The 12,218-nt window shown below is 44.9% G+C and overlaps 2 protein-coding genes across 6 annotated transcripts in view; one reads left to right on the forward strand and one right to left on the reverse strand.

Moving 5' to 3' along the window:
- Positions 1-12,218, reverse strand: part of VIT (vitrin) — a 120,698-nt gene that overhangs the window by 34,402 nt on the left and 74,078 nt on the right. For both annotated transcript variants that reach the window (XM_008980871.4, XM_035272822.3), the window contains exon 8: positions 5,984-6,040. In XM_008980871.4, the coding sequence (XP_008979119.3) occupies positions 5,984-6,040 (57 nt within the window). The remainder of the gene's footprint in view (positions 1-5,983; positions 6,041-12,218) is intronic.
- Positions 1-12,218, forward strand: part of LOC103788005 (mitochondrial import receptor subunit TOM22 homolog) — a 190,305-nt gene that overhangs the window by 2,896 nt on the left and 175,191 nt on the right. For 3 of the 4 annotated variants that reach the window (XR_013526667.1, XR_013526668.1, XR_013526670.1), the window contains exon 2: positions 2,491-2,611. The exons of the other annotated variant lie outside the window; for it this stretch is intronic. The gene's annotated coding sequence lies outside the window, so the exon portion shown is untranslated. The remainder of the gene's footprint in view (positions 1-2,490; positions 2,612-12,218) is intronic. 4 annotated transcript variants of the gene reach the window in all.

Here is a 12,218-nt window from a genome sequence, read left to right on the forward strand (position 1 = left end):
GGAGGGTTGGGAGGTGGGGGGAGGGAGAGCATCAGGAAGAATAGCTAATGGATGCTGGGTTTAATACCTAGGTGATGGGTTGATCTGTGCGGCAAACCATCATGGCACACATTTACTTAATGTAACAAACCTGCACATTTGGCACATGTATTCTGAACTTAAATTACAAGTTGGAAATTAAAAAAAAAAAAGATGTATTAGTTCTGAACGATTTCTGGGGTAAAAATGTAGAAGCCATTGGTGTTTATGGAGAGCTTGCTTAGTGTCAGGCACTGAGTGAGCACGTCCTACCTATTAAGTCACAGTCATCTTGTGAGTTAGGTGCGACTATGATCTCGTTTTACAGGTGAGGAAACTCATGCACACAGAGTGGCAGAACAGAACTTTAGGCCCAGGCAGGCAGGCTCCAAAGCCTACACCTAACCACCATCCGTTTAACACACCAGGAGGAATCATCATCGTATTAGCATCTCAGGGTGCTTGGTTAGGCCACTGAAGAGCTCGGCCTGGCCCAGCTACCTAATGTAGTCAAGTCTTCCAAAGGGCCCAGAAGCGTGGTATGATCTTGGTGCTGGTTCCAGCTCCTTCTGTACTCCTAGAAGTCACCAACACAGGAGCCAACCAGGAGCTGCAACACATGGCACTTAGGGTGCTCACAGTTTATTAGACAGAAGCCCAAGTGGCCCTTCAGCTCCCTGGTTTCTTCCCAGTGACTCCCCTGGGATGCAGGTTTTAGGAGGAAGTGGCTCTGAAAGGCAGCAGGTCTCTGGAGCCAACAAAATCTCTAGGCTTCCCTTCCCTTCACCTGGCTTCGTGTCCCAAGGGCTGCACTTTCCCTGGAGAGCTGCTTCTTGCTGTACTGAAGTCAGGGGCACTAAGAAGGTGGGGTGCAGCAGCTGTACTCAGGGTGTCGCCATGTTGTCAGCACACTGCCAAGGACTCTCAGAGAAGGCTGAGAGTCTGGGGTCCTGGGCATGAGCCATCATGCCAGTGAAGCATTGACAGTCCCAGGATTAGAAATGGGTTACCATCTAAGCCTTTTCTCTTGGAAACAACATTAACTCCATGGTTTGGTTTCCAGACCAGTGAAACTTCTTTGACTCAAACACAGCTCATGGTACCATGAAGACAACCAGCATAAGGATGGTTCCGAGGAAAAGCGACCGGGTTTTAACTTGAATTATCAGGAGCCCGCCACCCCTGCCTCCTCTTAAGAATACAGCAGGAGTGGCCTCCCCCAACTCGGAGAACCCTGGTAGGAGGGGTAAGGGCTGGCCGTGGGGGACTCAGTGTGTAGGAGGCAGTGGCTTTGCTGATGACTCTGGAGGGGGCGAGTGTGGGACCTGGGAAGGCAAAAGCCCCAGCAGCATAATTCTAGAATTTGAAAATTTGATTCCTGCTTGTAGTTCTAATGCATAGCACTGTGTCTGACCTATAGTAGGCTCGATAAATATTTTTAAATATTAAATAGCAGGTCCCTTTTAGTGAGAGTTTCAGCTTAAATTGGGGATGCGTGAATCTACATCTGTGGCAGAAGGCATAGTGGGAGAGGGTGGCAGGAATCACTCATGGTTCGTACACCTGGTGACCTGCAGAAAGGAGGATGACAGCATCGTCAGGTCCACATGTAGCTGCTTATGTCCGGGTTGATCTAAACACAAAGGAGGTGTTCAGTGGCAATCGCAGGATTTGGATGCCCCATGTGATATGTTTTTATCAGTAACGGGAATGGAGACAGGTGGTGTGTTTGTCCATTCTGTAGATGACACAAAGACTAACACATTTAATGTGTTAACATTAAATGACAGAACTAATACTCAGGAAGGTTGCAGCCGGCTAAACAAAGGAAGGATTTAATAGAGATATGTGGTTTTCCAACTTGAGCTTCAAAAACTCAATTGTTCCTAGATGGGATTGGGGTGACCTGCTTCTACAGAGGTGTGTGATAAAATATCCTAGCGACTTTAGGTAGTGCAAGCTCAGTAGATGAGCCAACGGTGAGACAAGGCTTACTGCAGATGGAACTTGGGATGTTTTCGTGGGAGCAGAGTATTTAGAGAAGCAGTTGACTGGCACACGCCCCTGGCAGCATCGTGTTCTGCGTAGGGTGCCCAGGTGTGTATGAATTAGTCATGGTCTCTAATGTAGTTAGAGGGTGTGCTGCCAGGTCATGGAAACATCTATTGGAGGGATGAAAGAAATATCCCGGGAAAGAGGAGGTATAAAAAAGAACATGAAGTCTCACTGCATGTATTTGAAAGGCTCTCAAACTGGAGATATTCGCAAAGATTCTCAGCCGCTTTATGCTCTCAAAAATTGTTAAAGACCCCAAAGACCTTCAGTTTGTATGAGTTATACCTATTAATGTTTATCATTTACAGATTACAACTGTGTATTTTCTCATTTGAGACAGAATACTAACTGGCAATTTGTTTAACTATTAATTTACCTTATTTTTACTTTTTAATTTAATTTTTTTTTTTTTTTTAGATAGAGTCTCGCTCTGTCACCAGGCTGGAGTGCAGTGGCATGATCTCAGCTCACCGTAACCTCCACCTCCTGGGTTCAAGCAATTCTCCTGCCTCAGCCTCCCGAGTCGCTTGGACTACAGGTGCACATCACCATGCCCAGCTACTTTTTGTATTTTTAGTAGAGACAGGGTTTCACCATGTTGACCAGGATGGTCTTGATGTCTTGACCTTGTGATCTGCCCACCTTAGCCTCCCAAAGTGCTGGGATTATAGGCATGAGCCACCGTTCCGGGCCAAAATAACTGTTTTCTAAAACCAGGAGTTGAGTGAGAAGAGTGGCAGATGTCTCCAATGTCTATCATAATAGAAGATGGCTGGAATCTGTTATCAGCGCCTGCAGTCAATTGTGACATGTTGTTTTGTCGAAATACGTGGAGAAAATCTGTCCTCACAAAGACATGTAGCAGAGAAGGGAAGACATCACAGTCTTTGGACCACACTTTGAGAACCACTGGTTTAGACATTAGGGACAAGGAGCTGAAGTTCTGGACAGTAACATCTAACAGTGCCACCCACCAAATGAAGGGTCTGGGAATTCCCTGCCACTTGAAGTTATTCGATATAGGGTAAAAGCCTCTGTCTGGCACACCACAAGTGATTCATTTTTAGGTGAGAAGTTAGACCAGATGTACTTTATACAATTCTTTCCAATTCCATAATCTGACGATTTTATAGCTGAGGAACTGGGCAGCCTGCCTGGTATACATCACTACATCTGAGATGAGAGCTGGTTGAAGGATGTCTGAGACCTCCATATGCTCTTACCTGCCTTCACTCAGGGAGTGCAAATGGCTCCCTCCCCCTGCAGGAGCCATAGTGGGGCTTCATTTCTAGTCTAGGTCTGAGCACCTAGAGGGTGCTAGGAGAGTCCTGTACGTCAGGAGCACTCTGAGAGTTCATCACAGGCTCTGAGGCGCTCAGAGCAAAGTTGCAGGGATGATGGTGAGGAGAGAAGCAGCAGAAATTGGGTAGGACTTGAAGGTAAAAAGGAAGCTAGGGGCCGGGCACAGTGACTCATGCCTGTAATCCCAGCACTTTGGGAGACCAAGGCAGGCAGATCACCAGCTCAAGGGATGGAGACCATCCTGACCAACATGGTGAAACCCTGTCTCTACTAAAAAATCAAAAATTGGCCGGGTGTGGTGGTGCACACCTGTAGTCCCAGCTACTCGGGAGGCTGAGGCAGGAGAATTGCTTGAACCCAGGAAGTGGAGGTTGCAGCGAGCTGAGCTCATGCCACTGCACTCCAGCCTTGAGACAGAGTAAGACTCCATCTAAAAAAAAAAAAAAAAAAAGAAAAGAAAAAGAGGTTAGGAACATCTGTGTGGGTCAAGACAGAGTGGAATTATTGGGAACATGAAGGAGAATGGAGAAGAAGCAGAAAGTCCCAGAGCTATAGAACTGGAGGACAGTAACCTTAGAAAAAAGGGAATGAGGCCAAATGCATTCAGCACAATACAACCTTGAAACAAACCAAACATTGTCATGCAGTAAAAAATCGAAGCTGCAAATCAGGTAATGTGCCTCCTTGCCAACCATCCCCCATGCTGTATCCAAATCACAGGCTGTGTCTGGGTATCTGTGCTGTATCCTGGAGGCCAGTCTGAGAGTTGGCAGGTGCATAGGCTGCTTAGTGGGGGAACCTCTTGAAGGGACATAAAGTAATGACAACCCTTGGGTGTCTTTGTTGACAAAGTTTTTCTCTTTGACGCACTGAAAACAGATCAATCAAAGAGATATTTTCTCGAGGTTAAAATGTCTTAGCATGCCCCTAAACTCTGGTGACCTGAAGTTGAGCTGCAGAGGCCAAGAGTAAATGTGTAGGGAGGCCCTTATGTTTGCAAAGCGCCACAGAGCAAATTCCCAGGGAGCAGGGATGGTAAGCAGCCGGCAGCTTACCCAGGCTGGCATCTGCTCCAACAGGTTTCTGGAAGGCAGCTCCTGAAGGATCTTGCCTTTGGATACCCGAGGGGATTTCACAGGGTCAGCTTACTTACACACACCCAGCAGGTGCTTTTATTCCTTATTTTGCCCCCTGGTGAAAATTACATGAGTTCAGATTTTCCTTGGAAGTCATCCGAGCTCTCTGTACCTGGCTGTACTTCTGGGGGTTGCAGAAGAGGCAAAAATCTTGGCCAAGGGACAAGAGGAAGCAGGGCCTCATGGCTTGGCCTCCTGAAGAGTCCCATGAGTCTGTTGAGGCCTAAGATGGTCTCGGAGTCCTTGCCCTGGGATTCTTAAGCCTTTTTGTCCAGGACAACAGCACGTGCATTGGCAAAGATGCAATTGTGAAGTTCACAGAAGCTGCTCGTCCCAACCTGGGGACCCAATGGGGCCGCTGTTCCTATCCAGTAGCAAGCAAAACAGAACCCACAGTTTCTTTCTTTTCTTTTTTTTTTGAGATGGTGTCTTGCTCTGTCACCCAGGCTGGAGTGCAGTGATGTGATCTTGGCTCACTGCAACCTCCACCTCTTGGGTTCAAGCAATTCCCTGCCTTAACCTCCCGAGTAGCTGGGACTACAGGTGCCCACCACCACGCCCGGCTAATTTTTGTATTTTTAGTAGAGATGAGGTTTCACCATTTGGCCAGGCTGGTCTTGAATGCCTGACCTCATGATCCACCCACCTTGGCCTCCCAAAGTGCTGGAATTATAGACGTGATCCACTGCCAGGCCCAGAACCCATAGTTTCTAAGAATATATGGAGGGTAGATGAGTATCCTCCAGCAGAGGGAAGACCTGAACACCCCTGCGCTACAGGTCCTGGCTTCTGATCCTAGTGCCGTGTGACTTCAGAGGGAATAGTATACTTCCATCAAGTCTATCAGCTCATGGACTGGGCTGTGGGTAGAGTTTGTGGAAACTATCAAACCCTGCTAGATTTTTTCTTTCTTATCTGCAGGCCTTCACAGTGCCGCAGAGAAGAGAATTTGCTGAATTCTTAGTTCTTCAGCTAAACCGTTAAGGGGCATACAGAAATGAAGAAAGCCAGGGGCGTCTCAGAATTCATAGGTGAACTCCTGGGGGAGAGAGTATGTATCGCTATCCTTGGTGGCATAGAATTACTCAGGCAAAAAAGAGAAAAAAAGGCTCTTTCCTGGGAGATGATATAAATTGCCTTCACTGTTTTACCTTAGTTCCTCAAGAGTAAGCCCTGGAGAGCATCCCTTTTCAGGTCTCTAAGACCAGGTTATTGAATCCTGAGACATCTCTATGGCCGCCTCTACAACATGGCTTCCGGGGAATGGAGAGTGCATAAGGGCTTTGCTTACTTAAAGACTTCCTTGCATGTTTTCTTACAAGTTGGGCCCTTGAGCCACATCTTCTATTTGCCTAGTGGTTTAATAGTCTTTGTCCAAATCTAAATTTAAATGGCAAAGATGTGGAAAGAGGAACCCCATGTAAACAAGCTTAACTTTCATCAGTGGCTGGAAAAGGAGTTCAGGGTCTCACCTGGATTGGCTCCGGGCCTGTTTTGGCTGCTTGTATAGGTGGTAGTGGACCAGAGATCTGTAAGAACATTTGATTGGTCAGAGCATGAATTTAATTTAATTAATTAATTAATTTATGAGTCGGAGCTCTATGCCCAGAGCTGGAGTACAGTAGCGTGATCTCATCTCACTGCAACCTCTAGGTTCAAGTGATTCTCCCGCCTCAGCCTCCCGAGTAGCTGGGATTACAGGTGTATACCACCAGGCTCAGCTAATTTAAAAAATTTTTTTAATAGAGATGGGGTTACACCATGTTGCCTGGGCTGGTCTTGAACTCCTGACCTCAAGTGATCTGCCCACCGTGGCCTCCCAAAGCGTAAGCCACTGCGCCCGGCAATGAATTTTAATCTAACTGTTCTTATTCTTTCCATGATCCAACCTAACAACACATTACCAAGGTCAGAAACAAGTTGAAGCTCTATCTTTGGGCAGTCTGAACCTGCTTTGAAAGAGGCATTCAAATGGAAAAAAAAAAAGGACTTAAACTTAAAATACTAACTAAAAACTACAGGTAGTAACCGTTGTATTTCACAATTATCAAAGTATGTTTTACTCAAATGTCATATTTATTTACACGTCATTATTCTCATAATAATTTTCAACTGTGCCACTCATGGGCAGGTTGAAGTAATCTTTCAGTAGAAATGTCACTTAACATTTAGCAATTTGCTTATGCTGCGTTACATGGTATTGATGCAAATAGCATTAGCTTTCCATCATTTTTAGAGGTACACAATGGGTTATCCTTAATTACTGTGTGAGAGAAGCAGACACACTTCAGCATTCATTATTTATTTAGCAATTTCTCTAAAGCAAGATTTTATTTATTTATTTATTTTTAAGACGGAGTTTCGCTCTTGTTACCCAGGCTGGAGTGCAATGGCGCGATCTCGGCTCACCACAACCTCCGCCTCCTGAGTTCAGGCAATTCTCCTGCCTCAGCCTCCTGAGTAACTGGGATTACAGGCACGCGCCACCATGCCCAGCTAATTTTTTGTATTTTGAGTAGAGACGGGGTTTCACCATGTTGACCAGGATGGTCTCGATTTCTTGACCTTGTGATCCACCTGCCTCGGCCTCCCAAAGTGCTGGGATTACAGGCTTGAGCCACCGCGCCCGGCCTAAAGCAAGATTTTAAAAGGGAGAAGGGAGATAAAGCATTCTGTTAGAGAAATGCAAAGCCTTGGGGGAGGGGGAAGAGAGGCATGTAAAATCCAGCTGAGGGAAAGAACTAAGTCTCATGGAGGGGAAGAGGCAAGAGGGCATGGAAGAAAATATCAATTTCTCTTAGAAATGGATCTTTCCAAAATCAGCTTTTGACCCTTTTTGTCTTTGTTTCAATTGTTTGACACAAACTCAAAGTAGGTTTTTTTAAAAAAAGTTTTTATTTGTTTTTAAGGCTCTTACTCTGTCCCCCAGGCTGGGGTACAGTGATGTGATCGTAGCTCACTGCAGCCTTGAACTCCTAGGCTCAAGTGATCCTCCTGCCCCAGTCTCCTTAGTAGCTGGGACTACAAATGCACATCACCATGCCCTGCTAAGTTTTTTAAATTTTTGTAAGACAGGGGTCTTGCTCTGTTGCCCAGGCTGGTCTTGAACACCTGGCCTCAAGTGATCTTCTTGCTTGGCCTCACAAAGTGTTAGAACTGGGGAGGGATGAGCCACCATGCCCAGCCTCAAAGTAGCCTTATTTTCTGTTTAATTATACAGATAACATAGGCTTACTGTAAAAATAACATGACATACTCTGCATAGTAAGCAATCACCTTTTGTCCTATAGCCAGCAGTTACTGGTATACAATTTTGGCATACAGAGCTGTATCCCATTTTCTGCAGGATGTACATGCGCTCATGTCCAACACACAATTGCAAAAATGAGATAGGTTCCCTTGCTGTTTTGTAGGCTGCTTCTTTGACTGAACGATCTGCCCCAGGCCTATTCTCTCATGTCACTATGTGCACGTATTTGTCGACATTTTACTAGCTGTATAGTAACTTCTTTAACTGTTCTAGTGATAACCAATTAAATCATCTCCTTTAAAAAATTATGAGCAGCATCTGTGTTCATGCTTCTTCTCACCCCTGGTTGATAATTACCTTAGGAGATATTCCTGGAAGTGTGAATGCTGGGTCATTTCTCCACACTCTCACCCAAACTGTGTATTATCAATTTCCAGTGCGAGTTGGTGAGAAATGATATTTTGTTGCTTAAATTGCATTTATTTGCTTCTTGGTGAAGCCAAACATCTTTATAATTTTTTTTTTTTTTTTTTGCCATTTGTAGTTCTTCTACTGTGGCTTGCCTGGCTGTGAACTTTCCCCATCTTTTTTTTGGAATATTTGTCTTTTTCTTACTATTCTTCAGACTGGATTTTAGGAAAAGCCTCCAGATAAGAAAGATAAGCGTTCACTGGTGAGATGTGTTGATAAGAAGGGAAACTATGTGGAAGGCATGGGCAGTGATAGATGCTGGCCTCTCCTCCTGCCTCAAATTTCACTCTTCCTCCCACTTAGCGGCCCTTGGTCAGAAGGTGGAGCCAAAGGTAGAAAGGTGAAGGATCACAGTCATCGCTATTCCCTGCCACCGGGCGGCGCTCTTCTCCCCTCCTTGGTCTACCCTTGGTTGTGGACAAGTTCAATGCTAGCTCAGCTGAGGCAACCATGGCATGTCTTGAAATGAACCTGATTAGGAAAAAAATGAAAGGCACAGCCACTCCACCTCCTTAGCCTTTGGTAGATTCAGCCAGCCCTATAGCTGAACCTGGGGGGATTTTCCGTCTTTTCCAGAACTCTTTCCTAAGCTTATCTAGAGATCTGTTTCTCCAGGCTTCCCGCACGGTCCCTGAGGATGCCATTGTCCTTTGTCTCTCCCATGAAGGAAGCCTCCTTCCTGCCCTGTGAGAAGTCTCTAGTGCTCTGGCTCTCGGTTCCCTTACCCCCAGCCTTGTCTTGCTCCCTTCTGTCTTGCTGTTTCATACATTCATGGGTCAGTTAAGGCACCATGATGTGGCCTTGGTATCCAGCCCCACCTTCCACCCGCATCAGCTCCTCTACATGGGCTGGGAGAGCCCCTGTCTCTTCCTGCCGTGTACTTTCTACTCTCCCTTGAACCCTCTCCAAGTTCCCATGTCCTGTCTCAGAGGAAGATCTTTATCCCATTTTGAAGTACAAATGACTCACAGACCCCAAACACAGGTAGCTCCTGTTTTGGCTACATGCTCTTCAGGTGTCCTAAGCTAAAACAACTTGCTGCAGGGATCTTGTTGGGATGTGTTCATCTATGTAGCCCAGATTTAGAAAAGTGCCTGGCACATAGTGGGCATTCAATAAAACATTTGTTAAATGAATAAGTGAATTGGGTTTTGCTTGAACACCCTGTCCACAACCAGTTCTAGAACCTTTTGCCTATAGTCACATATATAAGAGGAAAAATCTGGCTGGGCATGGTGGCTCATGCTGTAATCCCAGCACTTTGGGAGGCTAAGGTGGGTGGATCACAAGGTCAGGAGTTCAAGACCAGCCTGGCCAACTTGGTGAAACCCCATCTCTACTAAAAAATACAAAAATTAGCCAGGTGTGGTGGTACATGCCTGTAGTTCCAGGCTATTCAGGAGGCTGAGGCAGGAGAACTGCTTGAACCCAGAAGGCAGAGGTTGCAGTGAGCTGAGATTGTGCCGTTGCACTCCAGCCTGGGCAACAGAATGAGACTCAGTCTCAAAAAAAAAACAAAAGAGGAAAAATCTTTAGTAAGTGCAATATCAGCAACTCACTTGTCTATCAGCGGTGTAATGAGACTTGCTTTGTAATTTTCAGCTCATTTGAAGGACAAAAATGAGTTATCTAAATATCATTTGATATAGTTGGGCTGAAATATCACAGCAAATATCTATAGTTATCCATTAAGATAGGCATTCATGAAAGTCAACTGGCTACCTAGTGCTGGGGAGGAGGGGTTGGGGAAATGATGAGTAACTGTTTCTGGGTATGGGATTTCATTTGGGGGATGATAATGTTCTAGAATTGATTGTGGTGATGGTCACACAACCCTATGAATATATGAAACACCACTGAATTGCACTTTAAATGAGTGAATTGTATGGTTTCTGGAAAGTAGCTCGTGAATACTTTTATTTTAAAAAGACATAAAGAATTAAATGTTAATTTTCACTTCTTTTTAGACCTACAGAAACTCCTTTGAGTAGTCAGTACAACTTTTAAAAAGGTTTCCGTCCTTCCCCAGTTTGACTCCTATCCCAGCAATTACGGCCTGCTTGCTCTGAGCGTTTGTCTAGCAGTCCATAGGTCAGCATGGAGGTAGGCGCTGGACGAGGATGAAGAAGGAACACTGATGGGCTGGGAGGCTGTTGTCCAAAGCTCCTGTTCCCAAGCCAGGAATAATGAGGCTTTGCCAGGTTAGGAGCCACTACTTCAAGTTTCTTAGGTTTTCCACAAGCAGAGCCCAACTTGCAACAGGATTTCCAAGCTTCCAATGTAGCCAAATAAATATGCCACATGTTTAATTATATGTGTTATGTAAGAATTTAAAGTCCTCTAAGGAGAAAACAGGAGCACACAGCTTACTCAGATACTCACAAGTCTTTGAAAGAATCAAGACATCTGAAGTCAAGAGCCTGAAATGTTAAAAAGGAAAACTTCTGGCTATGGAACCCCTGTTAACCCTTGCCATCCAGCATCCTTCCTGCTTCTCTTTGTCTGTCAAGTATTGTGCACCTGTGTTAATGCTCTCCTGAGTTGAAAAGGAATAGAATGGTGGAGGAGTGTTTGATGTATTGCAGGACACAAAAATTCTTTTTGTGGTATTCTTATTGTGGGACTTAATATCACAGCTTCTTCAATTAGTTGTCCATAAAATGGCATAATATAATTCCTATTTCAAAAAGTCATTACAAAGATTAAAATAATGCATGCAGCATGCCTGGTCCATGGAATATATGTACTACATACATTCTGTTATTTATTATTAATTAAAGAAGTTGGCTGGGCCGAGCACCTTCTAATTTTGCCACACCAATCATGCCGAGATGTGCTTTGCCTGGGCCTGGATGTTCATTTTTGGCAGGGATGACCCCCTGCAAGGAAGAGGAGAGCCAGGCTGCTGGGGTTTGAATTCCAGCTCTGCTACTTCCCAGCTGTGTGGCCTGGGACCAGTTTCCTCACTGCCTTACTCCTTGGTTTCCTCATCAATACAATGGATTATTCAAATTGGAAGTCATAAATCTACTTCATAGGGTTGTTATAGAAGATTCGATAGGCTAATAAATGTTTGTAAGGTGTTCAGAAAACGGTCTAGCACATTCAAAGTGTTGATTTGCATATATGTATATATATTTATTTATTGAAATGGAGTCTCTCTTTGTCACCCAGGCTCAAATGCAGTGGTGTGATCTTAGCTCACTGTAACCTCCGCCTCCTGGGTTCAAGCAACTCTCCAGCCTAAGTCTCCTGAGTAGCTGGAACTATAGGCACTTACCACCATGCCTGGCTAATATTTATCTTTTTAGTAGAGATGGGGTTTCACCATGTTGGCCAGGCTGGTCTTGACTCAAGTGAGCTGCCTGCCTTGGCCTCTCAAAGTGCTGGGATTACAGGCGTAAGCCACTGCACCCGCCTGATTTGCATTTTTAAATAAAAACATGGACAGGTAGGTAGTTGGCTTCTGCTATGAGAGCAGGGAGGGGGAAGGGTCATGCTATGTGGCAGTAGTGACTGGAAGCTAGAGGTGAGACTGAAAAGAACAAGTCCTGAGTACTTCCTCCTGGAAGGAAAAGGTAGCACCAGGTGGGAAATCAGAAAACATTGGTAGGACAATAGGGGAACTCCAGCTGCAGAAGTTTTTACCCCTTTGCTAGAAAAGTTCTTGAACTGGTGAAAACTTCTGTACCTGGAGTTCCCCTATTGTCCTACCAATGTTTTCTGAATATTGCCCACCTGGTCCTATTTTTTCCTTCCAGGTTAAAGATGCTTATTAACTTAGGATGGTGTAGATATTAAGTCTGGGCAGAAACTTGAGATCAAATGATCAGATGGGCTCTTAAGGCCTTGTTTGATGTAGTCTGAGATTAAGTCCGTAAACTGGACTTTGATAAAACCTCCAACGTGATTTGAGCAATGGGTAAAGTAGTAAGACAAAAAGCCATCAGAAAAGAAACAAAAATCTTAGCTATCTGACTTTTCCT

This window comes from Callithrix jacchus, chromosome 14, assembly GCF_049354715.1.
Source record: "Callithrix jacchus isolate 240 chromosome 14, calJac240_pri, whole genome shotgun sequence".
NCBI lineage: Eukaryota > Metazoa > Chordata > Mammalia > Primates > Cebidae > Callithrix > Callithrix jacchus.